Consider the following 20443-nt stretch of genomic DNA (forward strand, 5'->3'; position numbering starts at 1 on the left):
TAGTGAGGATAGGCGGTTCGTAAAACTAATAAAAGCTTGTGTGGCTCTCAACTATTTTCACCTAAATAACTATAATCAGGGGAAACTTTATATACATTTTTTAGAAAATGCTTCAATCTGATTTATCAAACTTTGTAGCTTCATTTGCATGGTGGTCTTCCCACAACTCATATAACTGTTGTGTGAAATAAAATGTGTCCAATATATAGAGTATATTTAAAAATGTTGCGATAAATTAATAGATAAACAAGGGGAAAATATCTGCCATACAAAATAATTCTGATGATTTAAGAACTATTTTTATTATTTTACTTGGGGAATGAAAATAAAATATAGTATTATAAGAAAAATAATTAGGACAACAAGACTTTTTTTAGAGCATTGAACAAAAAAAATTAAAAAATCACTACCCACATTAGAAGTACTCCTTAGGGGTTGAATATTTATATTAAACACGAAACCATTAACTTAGTTTTAAGAGTTAAAAGCTTTTAGAATTGAACATCAATCTTGCATTATCATATTTTTACAAAACAGTTATAACGTTTCAGAAATACTTGTAAATAATTTCATCTTTAACGTGTTTTTTAAAATCCCTAATTTGTGAACCACCTGATTCAGTCTGCATCATGCTCCACGATGTGCTCTACTTGGTCACATATCCAGATCTCTGGTTTGAATTTTCAAAGCTAGCCGGGTGGTTCTAAGTTACCCACTGGAGTCCATGTTGCATCAGAGACCGAAAGAAGTTTTTCAGCAGGTGTCTTTTGCCTTATTTTACAAGTGACAGCCTACAATGTGGTGTGAAATCGGCCTCCATCCTCCATTTCCTCTCAATCCCAGGGGAATACAAATGAAATCCAAGCTCTCTGTCTCAGCCTGCAAACGCTGCCTTGCTACATGACTAGATGGACAGGTGGCCCTCCGACAGGTGCAGCATGGACAAAGGGTTACAATTAAGAGTTTTTATTGGAGTAACGATAACATGGGGCCAGGTTGTTTGAATAGAAACACACCTGCTTAGGACATTTTGTGTAGAAAATGTTTTGATTTTAGGTATTTTAGTCACCAGGTGCGGTGAAATAAAGCGATTTGTGGAAATTTTACTCATATATGTAATGTTATGACTTTAACAGGCTTCAATCCAGTTTTTAAGGGGGTTTTGTGGGAAAAGTGCAAAAGGAAAAAAACTGTGAGTTGTTTGTTATTCTGCATGTGAGTGTTTAGAAGGGTGATGGTATGATGTCATAGGAGAGCATCTGTTTGCCCAAATACCCTTAGCTGACTGTCAATTACAGTATAAGAATTATCATGATTGAATTTTCTACCCAGATGTTTTCCCATTTTAGCAAATGTTGTGTAAAAAAAAGAAAAAATGCATTATGCAGACGCGTGATAGTTCTACGCGACATTTCTTGACCACATTGTGTTACCTGTGTCATTAAAACCTGAGACGTGGTATTTACATGTCACTGTTGATTTGTAAAACTGGTTTCCATAACCAAATCTACTTTAAGACACATTGAAAATATGTATTAATTGCAAAATTCAATTACATTTTGATTTACTGTATTCTCACGACTATGAGGTGCACTGTGTTTAAAGGCGCAGTCTCCGTAGCTAGATCTATTTTTTTTATTTAACACATACAAAGGGCGCACCGCAGGATAGGTGCCCTTTGCTGTGGCCGAACAACACAGACAGGCATTCAAATGTGAGTATTTAAAATAAAGCGGAAGCAAAACTGAGTTTGGTTGTGGTTTATTTAGGTATTGATTACAAAGTAAAACACGCGATTAAAAAGTTGTCGTTGTTTCTCCACTTGTGAACCATCAGTTCATAAAACAGTGAACAATTATTATTTTGGGCTGCCACAAACGATTTTGGCTCGATTGATCACTCCTTCATTTTTTTCGACTATTCAGACAACCAAAATGTTTTAATTTCGATGCCTGTGTAATAAAACGGAACATTTTGTCAGATTAATGTAAAAAGAAAAATGGATGATAACATTAGTTACTGGTTTGACCGAGTACTTACCATAAATACAACAAAATGTCTATCCATATTTACCAAAGTAAACTCAAATCACCTACATTACAAAATTATAACTTTTAATGAGAAATCACCATTACCATTAAATTTTTTAACTTAAGATTTATTTATTTAACTGTGTCGATGAATAAAACTACCAATATTTAAGTTATAAGAATTCAATGTCAAGGGCGGCATGGCGGCTGAGTGGTTAGCGCAACACAGTACTGAGGTAATGGGATAAAATCCAGCTACCAGCTTTCCTGTGGGAGTTTGCATGTTCTCCCCATGCTTGCGCGGATTTCCTCCAGGCACTCCAGTTTCCTCCCACAGTCCAAAAACATACATGTCAGGTTAATTGGCCGGTCTAAATTGTCCCTAGGTGTGAATGAGCTTGCAAATTGTCTGTCTCTGCTCAGTGATTGGTTGGCAACCAGTTCAGGGTGTCCCCTGCCCATTGCCCGAAGATAGCTGGGATGGGCTCCAGCACCCCTGTGATCCTACTGAGGATAAGCGGTGCAGATAATGGATGGATTTCATATCAAATCATATGTTATTCAGTAATCAATTGTAAAAGTAAGTCATTGTTTATCTTGATAATCAAATATTTGATAAGCTGTTGCACGTCTATGATTATCATTGTATAACTTTATTGTATTTCAAAATGTTCTCCCATCAATATGCCTCATATCTGATTCTTTTGCAAAATCTGTGGATTATAACCTATGATTGATCATTTATGAGTGACAACAATATAATAGAACTTCATTTCTCTGACTTGGTCACTTTGCTTTTGGACCAAGCAAAATGGCTCCTATTGGGAGGTGCAAGTTTTGTTAAGCAGACGATAACTGCCTCTTCATGTGTACACATCACCCCCTTAAGGACAAATACAGACGCTTCTTAGAAAGCTGTTACCAGGTTTTATTTGAATGGGCTTTTCTCTGTTGTCTGCTAAACGCCCAACCGTTTTCATTTCCTTCCTCAAAGTATTTCCCCTTTCTTGTCAAACTTATATGTCCTATTGGTTCTGTACTTGATACAACAGGCTTAACAATAAGAACAACTGCATTCTTTTACCTGTCAAAGCCATAGAAGCGGATTTACCAGATAAACCAGCTTGAGCGTGGACTGATTTACTGTAATGACGCAGCTCTCCCTTATAACAGCCTTTGACCAACACGCCCTTTTTTTAGTTGCTAGTGAAACTGAGCAGAAGTGAGTGCGTCCGGAACTGTAGGACTCATTTTTAACACGCCGGAGGCCAAGCAATGGAGATGCACAAGCAAATATGTGAGTCATGTCAAGTTCAGGTTAATAGTCTGTGTTTGTCTATTTTTTTAATGTGGTACTATACCAACTGAAAGTCAAATTCGTGGAAGGAAGTGGAGATTAGGAATGAGGTCAACAAAGTGATGCCAACTGGAAGAGAAAGGCGAGAGGGAAAGTTTGAAGGCTTATCTCAGTAATATGAAGGGACAGCCGAGCGGTGATGAGCAGCGTGGTCACCACCATCTTCTAGTTAACCCTTCGGGAGTTGTCAGAGAACAGTCTTGGCGGTTTTTCGCCGCCATACATCGAACAGCTGGTTAGGGCAGTTTGCAGATATGCCTCGGTGGGCATTAGAAGGTCCAATAAACGTGACTCTTAGTTATAGAAAAAGTGCTAGGTGTATTTGTTATTGTTATTATTGTTATATATCAGGGGTGTGAAACGTGGTGCCTGCGGGCACTAGGGTATCCCTTGAGGACAGCTGAGGTGCCTGTGGACCTGTTCTGAAAACAGCTTTCCAGTGCTGGGTTATTGTGATTTTCTAGTAATTTTTTTTCAAGTGGTTGACTGAGTCTATTTAACCCTACTTCCAATAAATAGCCTGGTAGTGACACTGTCATAAAATAGTAACAACATAGTAGCAACATAGTAATAACATGATAAATTATTTCAGAAAAGCATGTCAAAATGGGTGCGCTAATTGGTAGCAAGTGTAGCTCTTAGCTTGAAAAAGGTTGGAGATTCTGTTACATATTGTTCTAGTTGTTATTCTCCTTTCACTGTTTTGTGTATTTTTGTCACGGCTCCCAAAAGCTAGCTGGATCACTCAGGCCTATAATAGGATGCCACATCATGAAGTCAGCTGTATGCAATAAGTATTTCATATACAATATGTTCTCTGTTTACTTGTATTCCCACATGATAGAAAAACAGGGCCCCTGGTGTTCTAAATGACACAACACTCAAAGTGTGGAAGACTAGTATGTTGGCAGTATAAGTGGTCTTAACCACATTTCAAATTAACATTGTTGAAAAAGATACATGCTTATTTGGACACTGGTTTGGCCTAATCGAAAAATAAAACCTTTTGATCATTACTGTCAAGTCAACGCTAATTGCTGGGATTTACGGAAAATTTCTCCCCATGTTTGATCAAACATTAACTTTGCAAATATTTCTTAACACTCATAAGGAAACGTTCAAATTTTGAGACACATGTCTGTTTTCCATTATTCAAAATATTTTGATTCAACAGAAGTAGTTGGCCATAATTTTATAATCAGTAGTTAACTAATACTGTATCTCTTAATCAATTTGTGTTGCATAAATCCTAAAATATCAGTCATGACATGTTCTTTAAAAGTATTGTATTTGAATGAAAAGTATGCTATGTATTTAGTATTTTACACTGTATTTGATTGGAACATAACACAATTAGTAAGTTAATTACAAATTCATCAAAGTAATACAATAAAATTCAGATAAACGCTCAAAAATTAACCCAAACTTTGTCTTTTATTAATTAATTAATGATTATTTAGCCGCATTGGGCTAAAAGTAATGGCAAAAAAGGGTTCAAAAACATAATGTACACCTAAGATTAATTTATGAATAAATATGCATACAGACATCGACATGTTTATCTTATATATCATTTTAGATTTGTTTATAAATGTATTAGTTTAATACATTTTATTTTGGAACACTCAGAATAAAATAAAAATAATACACTTTCCCCTTTTGACCGCCAAATTTATGAATGTGCATTTGAAACTCAAAATGCAATTTATTTTGCACGACTATTTAAGTAAAATGAACTCACGATAAAAAAAAATAAACAAAAACATCTGGACATCGGTGCCAAGAGTGGTACGACTTCCCCCCGTCAACCGTTTCTTCTATCTAATGTGTTCTGCCCTGAACAGCTCCGCTAAAAGTAAGATAAAAGTAGATTGGGCTCTTTGAACTCAGTTGGGGATAGTTGACACTCACTGAACAGAGAACATATTTAACTTTGACTTTTTGAAGGCCACGTCAAACGACGCACCCCACTTTTATCATAGCATGAATATTCTATTATTCATGTTCCTGAACGTGAAGTACTCAGTCTTGCGTACCGATACCTTAAAACTTTTTAACCCAATGCGGCCTGCGACTTCAAAGGTTTGCCCACCCTTCCTTAAATATCTCAAGAATTGAAAAATATGAAGTGAAACACGCTTATTTATTTAATTATTTGGGTGGTTTATCTAATGCATACATACTTTAAGGTGGATTGGTGGTTGGTGTGCAGCCCCATGGTGCAGAGGTCCAGGGTTCGAGTTCAGCTTCTGCAGATTTCCCCTGTGGAGTTTGCCTGATCTCCCCATGCCTGTTTGGGTTTACTCCCACATTCCAAAAACATGCATGTCAGATTAACTGGCCAGTTCAAACTGTCCCTAGGAGCGAGTGAGCTGTTTCTCAGTGTGCCCTGCGACTAGCTGGCAACCAGTTCAGGGTGTCCCCTGCCCACTGCCCAAAGATAGGTGAGATAGGCTTCAGCACCCCTGCGACCCTAGTGATGATAAGCGGATTCATACTTTCCCCACCTCTTGCCTGGCCTCAGTTTGGGTTTTCTTGAAACGTGCACTTCCTGCCTCCCTTTGCCGGTGGGGAGAGTGCGCATGCGCGGTGCTGACTCTCCAGTAATCCTCTGTTTTGGAAGCGATCGCGTCCGCTGCGCTCTCGGCGAGGTGGAAAATAAATCATGCGCCGGGATGTATACAAGTGAACGTCAAGCATGTTCGGACCGGACCCGCCCTATCGGAGCCGTTTAATACACGCGTGGGACCAGAGCGCCGCGGAGGAGGGAACGCGTTCTTGCTGCATTCAAGGAGAAAACCGGAGCGAGCATGCCTGCTTGTAAAAGACATTTGCGTTAGCATTATACAGCCAGGAAATTCTTCCACTGGCTGTGGATTGAATCGCTAAAGACACGCGTGGGGGGTATTTTGATATTCGACTAAGCCAATTGGCGCTTCAGTCACGTTTTCTTTGGGATACGTGTCAACTGTATTGAAACGCACTTCCTGGCTTCTCTACTGTAACTACCGACAATTACATGGTTTTTAATGACGTTCTTTAATTTTTTTAATATAAAGTGCAAGTGTGTGTTTACACTCGTGAACACTGCTCACGTTATCAGCCGATCATCTGGTAGGATCGTGGCTTTCCTGTGAGAATAACACCATCTGCATTCCATTTGGGACACTTGTTTTACCACTCTTAACGCATATACGCTTTCTTATCGTCCATCGTGCGTGTTTTTAAAAATGCACTTTGCAGTGGTGACAAGAAATCCTGCAGGATCTCTTATAACAAGAAATGTATCGCGTGAAACTGTCCCAAGAAAGTTTTTTTTTTCTTCGTTATGTGATCCGGTGGAGGTTCTAAGTACCTTTTAGCGTGGGAAAACATTTCCCATTAGGATTAAGCCAACAGATGATACACAGCTGTGGCCGGTGAGGTGGTTCTTGTCAGTGTCCAGCTGTTAGCCAGACCGCATGTCTGAAAGATGAGATTTTGGAAGAGAGAAAAAATGGCATGCGTATAGTTTTGCAAACACCCTCCTCTGGAAATGCAGCTCATTGATTTTCTCTTACTGGATGCAACTCAAGATCCAAGCTGCGATCGATTGTTTGGAACTCTTCGTGCACCGCGAGACTGATATTTGATGGCCTTGAAGAATCGAGCGACAAAAGGATTGACTGTAGACGTGTTATATTTCCCTAAAAGACTGACCAAGCATGAGCACACAAGAACTGGCGAGGCATGGCCCATTGTATGCAGAAGGAATTAAGAGTGGCACTGTGCAAGGGAGTGTAAAATCAACAATTATTAAGCGTCGCTGTGAGGATTTTCGCCAACGGAATGACTGATTCAAATGACTTCAAACTTGCCTGAAGCATCGCTACCTATACCAGGAACTTTTCTCAGAGAGATCTTTGCAATTGCCGCAAACATGGGGAGCTCGGCTTCGTCACTCTCTGCGGAGACCGAGTCGGACCATGGTTTCCGCAGCGAATCCTACCCGTCGTCGCCCCCTCTTGGCTGGCTCAGGACCAGTCACAGCAGCCCGGTGTGGAGCACCACCTTCATCACACGCCAGCAGCAGCAAACGCTTCCGCGGCCTCACCGAGAGCGCAGGTACGAGACTATAGGGTTAAAAGCAAACCGGCAAGGTGCACAAGAAATTTCAGAGAGTACCTTATTAACGATGGGGCACGTTGTTTTAGGTGTCCTTATAAAGTTTAAAGATACATATTTTCTCTATATGTGTTCACAATGCCCAAACTGAGTTCAAAGAGCCCTTATGGATTGTTTTTCACAGTGCCTATCTGTTTTTATCTTTACCCTGAGTTGAGGACGGAACACATGAGATTTGAGGAATGTGGTCTGGGGGGAGTTCTGATCTCCGTAGGTCTTTCTTTATTTCTACTTGTCAGTGTTGCATGAAAATGGTGAAAGTAAAACAGAAAAGGCCTGCCTCAAATAAAGAAATAACCAACACCAAATCCCAAGAAAGATGAAAAAAGAAGAGTTTATTCAAGCGCACATACTTGAACGTGCATCATGAATAAACTGACTGATCCTGCAACCGTGACTTTAAGCCAGGAGATGGCGACAGGGAGTAACAAAGTGCCAAATTCTGTACAGCTCCTTTAACAATAATAACACATTTTGTTTTGTTTTTCCCTGGCATTTATTACTTACTACCTGAAACTGACATTTCATACACTACCATGATACAATTTTCTGGAGTATCAGTCTATGCCCGTGATTTTCAACCACTGTGCAGCGGGACACGAGTACGGTGTGAGAGATTATCCAATGTGTTGTGTATGTAGTCGGGTTGCAGTCGGATTCAGAGACAGGCACGGACGGTACAGTCATAGAGTGTTTACTCAACTTCTTCTTCGGTAGTTCTCTAGCACAAGTACAAGGCTGCGCATAAGTATACAGTGACACCGCAGGAAGGGGAGTGTATTACACGACACCACATATTCCCTTTTTGTTAGCATAGGACACAACAGTAGCATTAATCTAAAATACGCAATAACTCTTCGGTAAGTATGAGGCTGTGGCGCTGAAACAGCAGCACAGGTGGAAGAATGGGCAAGGTGGAAAGCATTCCACACCTTTCCATCAGACAGCAGATAAGTGGCTGGACCCTTTTGAGCTACCACTGTCAGTGGCTTGGTGAACCTTGAGTGTCCTTTCGCAATGATTCCAGGTTTGCGGATGCGAACCGCAGAGCCAATCTGGAAGCTGGGTGATTTTGCACCGCGACGTTTGTCGGTGTATCGTTTGGACTTCCGTTGTTTGTTTTGTATGTTTTGTAGCATGTTGCCTTTGTCAGCAGTGGGACGCATGGAGTGAAGACCTGTGATGTGAAGCTTTGTATTCAGTGGTCTACCATGCAACAGTTCAGCGGGGGATACTGAAGTCACAGCATGTGGTGTGGCTCTGTAAGTCTGTAAAAACTCAGTGAAGAAGGCTTTCAGTGGTTTACCTTCGATGTTGGCTGTTTGTAGACAGTCCTTGAAGACTCTGTTGAAACGCTCAATTTCACCGTTGGCTTGGGGGTAGTACACAGAGCTGCGACGGTGTGTGATGTTCCTGTCACTAAGGAATGTTTCAAACTCGGTCGACACGAACTGAGGGCCATTGTCAGTAACAATTTCCTGTGGATTACCTTCTCTGCTAAACACAATGGAAAGAAAAGTCATAACAGAGGCAGAAGTAACATTTGAGCAGAAGGCAATCTCAGGCCATCGGCTGTAATAGTCAATGAGGGTGATGGCGAAGCGGCAATCAGCAGGCGCAGAGTGAATAGGACCAACAATGTCCACAGCAACTTTTTCCCAGGCAGCAGTTGGGGTAGGCACAGGCTGTAATGGTGCAGTACGCGTGGTTGCGGTTTTGCCATGCTGCAAGCAGGTGGTGCATGATTTGATGGCGAGCTCAACGTGAGAATCCATTCCAGGCCACCAGTACAAGTCTCTCAGTCTTTGTTTTGTGCGAACTATCCCTTGGTGTGTAGCATGAGCAAGTTGGATCATTTTTCCCTGTAGCTGTTGTGGTATCACAACACGATGAGTGCCACGCACAATGACACTGTTCTGCAAGGCAAGCTCATTTCGCACACGGAAGTATGGCACGATGAGGGGGTCAAGGCCTTTTGCAGTACGAGGCCATCCCTTCTGCATGTACTGTCGCACCTTCTGTAGCACTGGACATTCCTCACATGCACTGGAGAGCTCATCAGCAGTGACTGCAGCAAAATCAGGAGACACAGCAGCCACCATCTCCATGATGCCATCATTTTCCAGTTTCGTCAGCTCCTCCGACACCTTGTCATGCACGGCATATGGGAGTCTGCGTAGCTTTTGCTGGACTGGAGGGACGTCTGCACTCACTTTAAATTTGTGTAGAAAACCTGTAGCAACGCCTAGAGCATTTGTAGTGTTGACAGAGTGACTCATCTCCGATGCAGCAGGTGTTGTAATCTGCCCATCTTGTATCTGGAGGCGAAGTGCAGTGAACAGGTCCATTCCCAGTAGTGGAGTACCGTCAGGAACTATGTAGAAGTCAGTATGTGCACTCTGGTTGCAGTATGTAGCAGTAAGTTGAAGACAGCCCAACACTGGAATTGGCTTCTTCATGTAGGTCACCAGACGCACAGTAGGCTTTGAGAGAGGCAAGTGCATGAATGACTGTCTGTAAATTCTCTCTGGCAGAATTGAAACTGCTGAACCAGTGTCCACAAGCAGGTCAGTAGTAATTGACTGTTCATCATTCGCATGGAGAGCAACTGTACACGTAAGGCGCTTTGGGACTGCAGCTGTAGGGGCTACATGACACACAGTAAGTTCTGGGACAGTAACTTCTCTTACTGATCGAGTAGGAATTGCGCTGCGGCACACTTTACTAAAATGTCCAATTTTCCCACATTGGTTGCATTTTGCATTTTTAGCAGGGCATTTGGGGTCATTTGCTAGATGAGAGTTGGATCCACAACGGTAGCAGGTTTTGTGTTGATTCCTTTTATCTCTCGAGCGCTGTGTATGTGTACTGCTCTGATTCCTTTTATCTCTTTGTTGCACAAACTTCACAGGAGTGGCGGACACGTGCACATGAGTAATAGCATTAGCTTCTGAAATAGCAGATTCGACTTGTGTAGCAATAGCGATCGCTTTGTCAAGCTTTAAGTCCGTTTCCAGCAGCAAGCGCTCTCTGATTCTCGAAGAGGACATCTTCTCAATGAATTGATCCCTGATCATATCCTCAGCAAACGTGCCAAAGTCACAGTTAGCAATTAATTCCCTCAATGCGGCAATGAACTGAGCAGTGGTCTCGCCCGGTCTCTGAGCACGCTGACGGAACTTGGTACGCTGAGCAACGACATTAATCTTCGGTACAAAGAAAATTTCTAGCGCATCACAGGCGGATTTGTAAGAAGTGCCAGTGTCAGGAAGGGAAAGAAAAATTCTCTGCCCTTCTGTGCCTAAACAGTGCAGCAGTAGTGCGCGCTTTCGTTTGTCCGGCATTTCGTTAGCAGTCAATGCTAGCAGGTAATTTTCGAACATCTGAATCCACGTGGAGTACAACATCGTAGGCTCACCCGGGGTTTCAAGCAAAGCAGGGGGTTGTGAAATTCCGATCCAAGCCATCCTCGTCGCCAATATGTTGTGTATGTAGTCGGGTTGCAGTCGGATTCAGAGACAGGCACGGACGGTACAGTCATAGAGTGTTTACTCAACTTCTTCTTCGGTAGTTCTCTAGCACAAGTACAAGGCTGCGCATAAGTATACAGTGACACCGCAGGAAGGGGAGTGTATTACACGACACCACACAATGTCACTTTTTAAAATTTAAATTTCATAAAACATTTATGAATCATTCACTGCAGATATTATGTCATTTTCAAGTGTTTGTGCTGTAAAAACTGGGGGTATTTGAAATTATATTGTCATTAAACATACTGTTCAGTGTCATTTTACAATATTTTTGGTTAGTGGTGTGCCACAAAATTTTTCCAATGTAAAAAAAACGTGCCCTGGCTCAAAAAAGGTTGAAAAACACTTGTCTATGCGATGTTTACGCCAGTCATATACTACAGCGTGACTTATTCATGAAAATAATAATAACTATACAGACAGCCATTAGGGGCAATATACTGGACTGTCTCAGAAAATTAGAATATTGTGATAAAGTTCTTTATTTTCTGTAATGCAATTAAAAAAACAAAAATGTCATACATTCTGGATTCATTACACATCAACTGAACTATTTCAAGCCTTTTATTATTTGAATATTGCTGATTTTGGCTTACAGGTGAAAAAAACTCAAAAATCATATTTTAAAATATTAGAATACTTCCTCAGACCAAGTAAAAAATAATTTTATAACAGCAAAACTAAATCAAACATTTGAAAATGTCCATTGATGCACTCAGTACTTGGTTGGGAATCCTTTTGCACGGATTACTGCATCAATCCGGCGTGGCATGGAGGCAATCAGCCTGTGGCATTGCTGAGGTGTTATTGATGCCCAGGATGCTTCGATAGCGGCCTTCAGCTCATTTGCATTTGTAGGTCTGGTGTCTTTCATCTTCTTCTTAACTATACCCCACAAATTCTCGATGGGGTTCAGGTCAGGGGAATTAGCAGGCCAATCAAGGACAGTGATGCCATGGTCAGTGCACCAGTTACTGGTGGTTTTGGCACTGTGGGCAGGTGCCAGATCATGCTGGAAAATGAAATCCTCATCTCCATAGAGCTTTTCAGCAGATGGAAGCATGTAGTGCTCTAAAATCTCTTGGTACACAGTTGCATTTACTCTGGACTTGATGAAACACAGTGGACCAACACCAGCAGCGGACATGGCTCCCCAAACCATTGCTGACTGTGGGAACTTCACACTGGATTTCAAGCAACTTGGATTTTGCTCCTCTCCAGCCTTTCTCCAGACTCTGGCGCCTTGACTCCCAAATGAAATTCAAAACTTGCTTTCGTCTGAAAAGAGGACTTTGGACCACTCAGCAACTGTCCAGTGCTTCTTCTCCATAGCCCAAGTCAGACGCTTCTTCCGTTGTCTTGAGTTCAGAAGTGGCTTGACCATGGGAATACGGCTATTGTAGCCCATTTCCCGGACACGTCTGTGAACTGTGGCTTTTGATACCTGAACTCCAGCTTCAGCCCACTGTCTTTGAAGCTCCCCCAAATTCTGGAAGCGGCTCTTCGTCACAATTTTGTTAAGGCTGCGATCATCTCTCTTGGTTGTGCAGCGTTTCCGGCCACATTTTTCCCTTCCAACAGACTTTTTGTGGATATGCTTTGAAACTGCACTCTATGAACAGCCTGCTCTTTGAGAATTTTCCTTTTGTGTTTTACCCTCCTGATGGAGGGTATCAATGATGGTCCTATGGACAGCAGTCTTCCCCATACTTGTGATTTAGTTTACTGAACCAAGCTGAGTGTTTTTAAGGCTCAGGAAACCCTCGCAAGGTGTTTCGAGTTAATTAGATGATTCAGGTGATTAGTTGAATAGCCTACTTGTATACTTTTTCATGATATTCTAATATTTTGAGATAGGATTTTTGAGTTTTCTTAAGCTGTAAGCCAAATTCAGCAATATTCAAATAATAAAAGGCTTGAAATAGTTCAGTTGATGTGTAATGAATCCAGAATGTATGACATTTTTGTTTTTTTAATTGCATTACAGAAAATAAAGAACTTTATCACAATATTCTAATTTTCTGAGACAGTCCAGTAGACTCTCGAAAAAATATATCCTAATCATCAAACATTAAGTGTGAACCATACTTTTTTGTACTGCGAGTCAAACTCATTTTTAATAGGTTGGCCATTTCCGCGTTGTATTCACCGGTCTTTTACTCCAGAGCAATTTATAAAGGGAAAGAAATATTATTTTCACTGTAGTGTCCTGGTGAGCAAATGAAAATTCAAAATCTACTGTATTTTCTAGATTACTAGAAAGTATATTGTTTTTTTATTAGTAGCCACGTTATGTTGAGGGGAAAAATTATAATCTTTATACTTCCATACAGTGAAGTGCCTTAACTTATCATTGTTTCATTATTTTCTTGACCTCTCCTCTATGTCCTCAACTAAATACTTGAACAGGTCACAAAATGTGATGCTATGCGGCTAGCGTGTTTTCACTGAAACAACCATAACAGTCCTTTTGATACCGGTCACTGAAAATTCACTGACCTTTTCAACCATGGATCAACTCGTAAAACCTTATCAAATCCGAGGCCTTAATTTCATGTTGCTTTTCTATTTGTGACTGGAAATCTGGCTGAGCTGGATTTGTAAACCAAAATCCAGCCCCCTGGCCTCTGCGAGCACAGCTGCACATTATGGACTGTTTTGGCACCGTACTCTCCCTGATAGGTGATTGATTTGACTGTTTTGAACCCTGTGAAAACAAGCCGGAGGGCGGTCGATTAGAATATGAGCTTTTTACAAAGCTTCGACCTACCCCGGCTTCATTTTCTTCACTCATTTGTGTAAGTTAATTAAAAATTCCTCAGAGACTAAGCATTCTTGAGGACCTAGGCAACACTTTCCAGCATAAGGCAGCCACAAAAACAATTAAGAGTCATCCCTTCGAGGGTCAATTGAGATCGCTAGTTTATTGGTTTGAACTTCAATGTGGAGCTGGGCGATATGGCCAAAAAATAAGATCTTGATTTTCAGACAGTCTACGATAAAAAACATTGATCAAAATGCATTTAGTCCCAAACTGATTTTAAATGAGTTTTAATGAAATATAACATTTACAGTTCTAGCAAAAAATTAGCTCTACCTCCTGAGCTAATTCCAAAGCTCCAATTACAATTGGTCCTGGTAGCCCTTTAGCATTAGTGATTAACTTTCTTAAATGTCACAGTTAGTTACCTAGTTAGTAAAAATTGTTCAATCATCAGCACAAGCTTATGAACCCTGCTTCAACATACAATTGCCTGAAGAAAACAAACATTTGAACCATCCAGGTACAGTTTCTATTTGAGAAATATTTGAATAAATGTAAATAAGCGTTGCTGTTTTACTGTCTCTTCACAGTAAATGTAAACCTTCCAAAGCGCTTTTCAATGTGCTTCACACTTTTCCCTTTTACACACTAACTAACCCGATAGCAGTGTCAGCCATGAAAGGCAACTACCTGCTATAGGGGGCATTAGGGATTCAGTGTCTTGCCCAAGGACACTTCGACATATAGCACGGAGGAGCCGGGAATCGAACCTACTTAATAGACACAATCCTAGAACCACAGTCGGCATCATGAATGGAAAATGATACCCGTAATTAACGTATGATGCAGACTTGTAAAGTCCGTCTCCCGTTAAAAGTAATCCAAGGAAACAAAATGTATATTTCCAAAGTTAAGGGTGGGAAAAATATATATCCACTATTGTCTGCTGCGACAACAGACAGATCTACCGGTAACTCAGCTTTACCCCACTTCCCATCAGCCGGCGTTTATCGGAACGTACCTTTACTTTACAGACAATGTATGCATAAACTTAGGGGTTGCAGTCTTCCTTGGCGCACATATTCTACTGGTCTTAATCTTACCTTTTATACTCCAGCGTCGCTGGTGGCCGTTAGAAAAATTACATAAATTGGCCGCTTCATTGAATAAGCCGCAGGGCTGAACATTTGGGAAAAAAGTAGCGGCTTATAGTCCGGAATTTACGGTACATGAATACATCGAAAAGGCGCTTATCCACTGGGACAGTTAAACTGTACAGCTTTAAAAATATGCCACCGTAGGAAAATTGGCGGTCAGTCTTGTGCACGATCGTTGGTTACAAATCTTTTTACTGCCTTTTAATCCTAAAATGAATTTCTTGACCACCCGCTCAGGAATATGTTGGCGCATTTCCAATTTTTTTTTAGGTTACGTCAAATAGAGCGTGGAACATGCAGTAGATATTGACCGACCGGAACGCGGTTGGAGTTGTTGCAGAGTCACTCGGATCATCACAGCCTCTTTGTTAGTTATTGATATTCGGAGAACCCGATCGTATTTCTCAACAAAGGATTACATTATTTATTCAGCGTTGGTCGCCTGGTAGAGCTTTCATCATTCTTAATACCTTGTGCTTGCCAGCAAGTTCCTGTATATTTAACGCTCTGTGCCGCAATGGCTTCCATTGTTTACCTTTCACACACTTTTTATTGTCAGATTAGGCCGTAAGGCTGTGAAATATTTAGATTTTATTTTCTCCTTTCAGTCATCGTAAAGACCTTTACACCCGATGCAACTTCTCTACCTCTCACACAGCTTTGTCCAAGCGGTCTTTTTTTGGCAAGCTTTGTTGAACTGTGACGGAGCATAAAATATAGAAACTAGCTTTGAGGAAGCTGCCTTGTACGTTTAATTCTTAAGCTTGTTTTCTGTCTCTAACGTTTGCAGCTTTATTTTGTCTTTTTTAAGGTGTTGATAGTTTTGGCCTTGTTAAGTTCGCTGTTTTTTAATTTGTTTGTTTCCTTTCGTTGTCTTTTTCACTCAGCAGTACATTGACTTTTGAAAACGGTATTACCTGCAGGAAAATGTATGACATCTTTTAGTCAGTAGATCAACGATTTCTTTATCATTTGCTCCACATAAGTATGAATTTCAGCGCGGCAACAAAAGACTGAACGCTGCTGATTCCGCTTGCCCTCACGCTGGCATCAATATAATGTATTTATAGAATAGAAGTATTTAAGCCATTGTGATTGCTAATGACTTGAGTAACCCTGAGCAACAAGTCACTCTTTTCTATAGTCGTTCCAAGTGACAGTTTTCATTCAACATGATGGATGATAGCATTTATCACTCCTCTGTAGACTTTCCTATCGCTGTTAATCGAATTAAACGCTCCCCACGTTCTTTGGAGCAGCACTGCTGCTAGAAGGGCTTATGCCGAAATTATTTTAGTGACCCCACTCCCTTTTGGCTGATAAAGATAAGGTAAACTAAGGGAATATTTATCTACCCTGTTTTTATCTGAGGAAAAAAATCCCTAGATAATCACCCAGTCCCATTTTTAAGTCAATAAATCATTTAATTTTGATGACAAACTAAGTTAAAAAATTTACATTTTGGTTCAAGCAAACAAGGGGTTACGTTCCAAAAAGAAGCCATATTAGGGGAGATCTGTAAATTAGAAAAACATTTTTTTTATTATACAACCAAGTACTCTATTATACATTGACACCAAAGAACAAATCCTTTTCATGAAATGAAATGATCTGCATTTATATAGCGCTTTTCAAGTCAATAACTTCCCAAAGCGCTTAACAATGTGCTCCACATTTCCCAATAGCGGCCTTGCAGCCATGTAAGGCGCTAACCTGCTTATTGGGGGTATCAGGGGTTCAGTGTCTTACCCAAGGACACTTCGACATGTAACACGAGCCGGGATTCGAACTGGGATCCCTTGATCCCAAGACGAGCTCCCTACCTCCTGAGCTACTGCCGCCCCGAACCTAAGCATTCACTCAACAACTAAAACTACTGTATGTTGTACCTGTAAACATTTTTAACCAATATTTATTCTCTTAGAAGCTGTTTGGCTTGTAATAATGCATAACTCAATGAATGACGAAAATCCAAGAAGTAGCAAAACTCTGAGTACCACACAGTAGCGAGAGAGTACTGTGTGTATATAGTTTTAGTGTATTTTCGAGATTTTTAATAACAAAAATAATATTAACCATGTAGAACCCAAGTACCCTTTCCTTCTTTGGAAATAAACCGGTGTTTTCAAAACGTAACTCTTCTCAAAGTACATAGCAATCTTTTTATAAGAAATAAGATTTATGTAACTATTTACTTTGAGACAGCACAGTAGAAGAGATCTCATGGCACACTGGACAAATGTAACAAATTATATTTGTTTGCGTCTTTATGGTGTAGCTTCGTTGCTCATTGTTCATTTAATGTAACCTTTTGTCTCGGAATGATGGAATGTAATGATCTTTTTTTTTTTTTTGCGGCTACAGTGACAACAGATCACTATATTCTTAAGGTTTCAAATTTTCCAACACAACTTTTCATAATTGCTTCCCTTCTGAGAAGTTCTCATATTGCTGTGTTAGCATAGCCAACTTGCCAGTTGTGGGTGCGTTACTGAAAAAACTCAGTAGTTACCATTACTAGTTACTTCATTTAAAAAGTAATTCCGTTATTCCTTTGGATTACTGACACCCAAAAGTTACCGCGAAAGTAACTATCAAGTTGAAAATTACCATGTATACTCGCACTGAAGCAGACCAGCTATAACTTCTTAAAAATAGCCAGATAATAAAATAAATAGAAGAAAATATGTACACCCACCTGTAAAAGCGGGGAAGCCTTCATGTTTCATGGTAGTGTTGAAAGTTTGCAAACGAACACTTAACTAAGACAACTCTATTACAATTTTGTCTATGGGTTTCAAGCCACTTGAAGATTTCCTCCTCCATTGCTGAGTAGTGTCCAAGACGTATTTTTTTTGTCCAGACATGGTGTATTGCAAATATTATTTTACAAATAAATACACCAAAATTGAGAAAACGTTTACCGTAAATTCTGTGCTTATGTTTCACCCACTGATATCCCATTGGTTTGTTGTTACCGTGTAAAAAACAACCCCCCTCCCTAGGCACTGCCTTACATTCGCTACTGGTGACACACAACCAAACCTGTGCATTTAAGCTGACCGCCTTATTTTACGTTTTTATTTTATAGTTGTAAATACAGCTTATATGTAAGTACATATTTTTGCACTCTGTGCTTGAGACAGTGTTTCAAGTTGTACTTTGTAGGGCAAAATAACAAAAGAAACTAAATATGAATAAAATTATGACTCACAACACGTGGTAAGCTTTCTCTCCTGGCTTTGATCTCCGACAAAACTAACATAAAATGCGACAGAAACAAAATGAAAATAAATCCAAACAGCTTGCCAACATCATTTTTGCCGTTCCATGTATCCCGTTACTCCCCAAGCCTGCACAAAATTTAGTAATTTTGTTCATATTTAGTTTCTTTTGTCTTTTATTAGCATATTTGGTATTGGAGTAATCCAAAAGTAATTGAAAGTAATCCAGTTAAAGTAACCCTACCCAACCCTGGCGATATAAATATGCCAACTCCACTTTGAGGACGTGATTAGTAGTGTGAAGCCGTCCTGAGCGAGAATGGAAGAGGCACCACTTTGCTGGCATTGACATTCGTGAATTGTTTCCAGTAAGGAGCTGAGTAACACACCATGTTGTAATGACGTTTGGGTACCCCATTTTTATTAAAAACGCACTACAGTGCTTCTTAACGAGAAAGTTAATTGGTTCCTGGAATGGGATACAAAGTAACAGGTTACTCCCAACATTGCTACTTGCATTGGTGACTTTCCATCCGACGGTATCTCGGAGTGATGGCTTCCCTCTTCTACTCCAAAGACTGTCTTCTTCTGCTGTGTCTTCATTGTTCTCATTCCGGAGTGTCTTGTCAGTTTCCTGCTTGCGCCAGCTTTTTGCCACTGCACACTTAAACCAAGTCGGACAGTTTCCGCTCTGTAAATATTCAAATCCCCCAAGCTGTCTCCTCTGCCAACGTATTCACTTGGCAAATATTGAGCGCGGGTCATGAAATATTCACTGAGGGCAGTGCAGGAGGTCAGGTGCCTCTAGACTTGTTCTGTTAACTTTCACGTTAGGATTTTTAAGCGCTGTCCTTAGCATAAGGGCTAGTTAAATAAGATCCTCTCGATAACTGTGTTTTGACACCTTGGTAAGGAGTCCAGCTAGCAAAAACAAAAGTCTCACTACATTCAAATTCTACTCAAGTTTTAACATGTTTTCACTCCCGAATCTCTATAAACATATTCCCTCGTTTTCCTTCTGGATTAGTGTATTTTCCGGACTAAAATCTGCTCAGTGTGTAAGATGCACCAGCCAAAAAAAAAGCAAAATTAGAAGGAAAAAGCATCGAATTTCCACTTAGAGTATAAGTTGGATTTTGGGGGGAAATTTATCCGATTAAATCCAACACCAAAAACATACATGTCGTCTGAAAGGCAATCTAAAATTAAAATAAAAAGAGAACAACAGGTTGCAGAAGTGTACGGTATACTAACATTACATGATTGATATCCTTGTTAAAGTCAGTAACGACATAAATTAATAGAAGCTATTCAGTTAACTAGCATAAGAAAACACGTTTTCCAAATTATAAGTTTCATTCCAAATCACTACATCCAATGCAATCTTCATCCTTTGTGTCACTTTTACCGGTAAACAACTTCCCCAACTCAAGAGACGTTGAACCGCTTCCTCATTCTGCTTTTACATTACTTATGTCAGACTCATCGTCACCTCCACTTCTCTCCGACTCCAAGCTTTCTTTCAGCTCCTGAATTACCATTTTAGGCTGCATATTTCACTATTTGCAGCTTCTAATCTGCAGCATATGATTTCTTTCGGTGCCATTTTTGTTTAGCTCTTCTCTTTTTTTTTTTAATTTTTTTTATAAATTACCGGTGTTGTGCCGAAAAATGTCCTCTCCTCATTAGCCCAAGGTTGAGATTATCAACAGGCCAAAGATGCCCTCTTGCGGTTTAGTGTGAAGATAACATGTAAAATAATATACTGGTAATAAATGATGAAAACTCAATGATAGAATTATGTGTTCATATTTCCACATATAAGTCGAAAATAACGGCGACTTAGACCCCGAAAAATATTGTATACTTGGTCATCCTTTTTCATTTCATTTTTTATCTTATGTTATACTTTATTTATTAATATTATTATTATTTTTGATTGTTTGTTAATGCAACATCCATTGCAGCCTGGTCATCCCTGAGGGGGAATTACCTCATGTGCGGTCCCTTCTTCATTTTCCTCATGTTGAGTTTTTCCTTGCCCTCATGTAGGTTTTGGATCAGATGTTGTGATAATAGTCTGTAGTTTGCAATAGTCTGTGCAGCCCTTTGAGACTCTGTGATAAAGAGCTATACAAATAAACATGACTTGATTACATCTTTGCCCTTTTACCTCATGGCAATGCATCATATTATGAAACTGACTTGTGTAAC

The 20443-nt window shown here is 40.1% G+C and overlaps 1 protein-coding gene across 4 annotated transcripts in view; it reads left to right on the forward strand.

Moving 5' to 3' along the window:
• The window catches only part of capn15 (calpain 15), a 69900-nt gene that overhangs the window by 3172 nt on the left and 46285 nt on the right, over positions 1 to 20443 (forward strand). Inside the window, exon 1 of one of the 4 annotated variants that reach the window (XM_088323794.1) lies at positions 3250 to 3327. The exons of 2 other annotated variants lie outside the window; for them this stretch is intronic. Coding sequence is in view for 1 of the 2 variants with exons in the window: in XM_088323792.1 (XP_088179918.1) it covers positions 7229 to 7491 (263 nt within the window). In the remaining variant the exon portion in view is untranslated. Of the gene's footprint in view, positions 1 to 3249; positions 3328 to 5977; positions 7492 to 20443 lie in introns of those variants that run through there. One more of the 4 variants, XM_088323792.1, reaches the window with a different exon arrangement.

This window comes from Urocampus carinirostris, chromosome 19 (genome assembly GCF_059441175.1).
Source record: "Urocampus carinirostris isolate Australia breed hairy pipefish chromosome 19, RoL_Ucar_1.0, whole genome shotgun sequence".
Lineage (NCBI taxonomy): Eukaryota > Metazoa > Chordata > Actinopteri > Syngnathiformes > Syngnathidae > Urocampus > Urocampus carinirostris.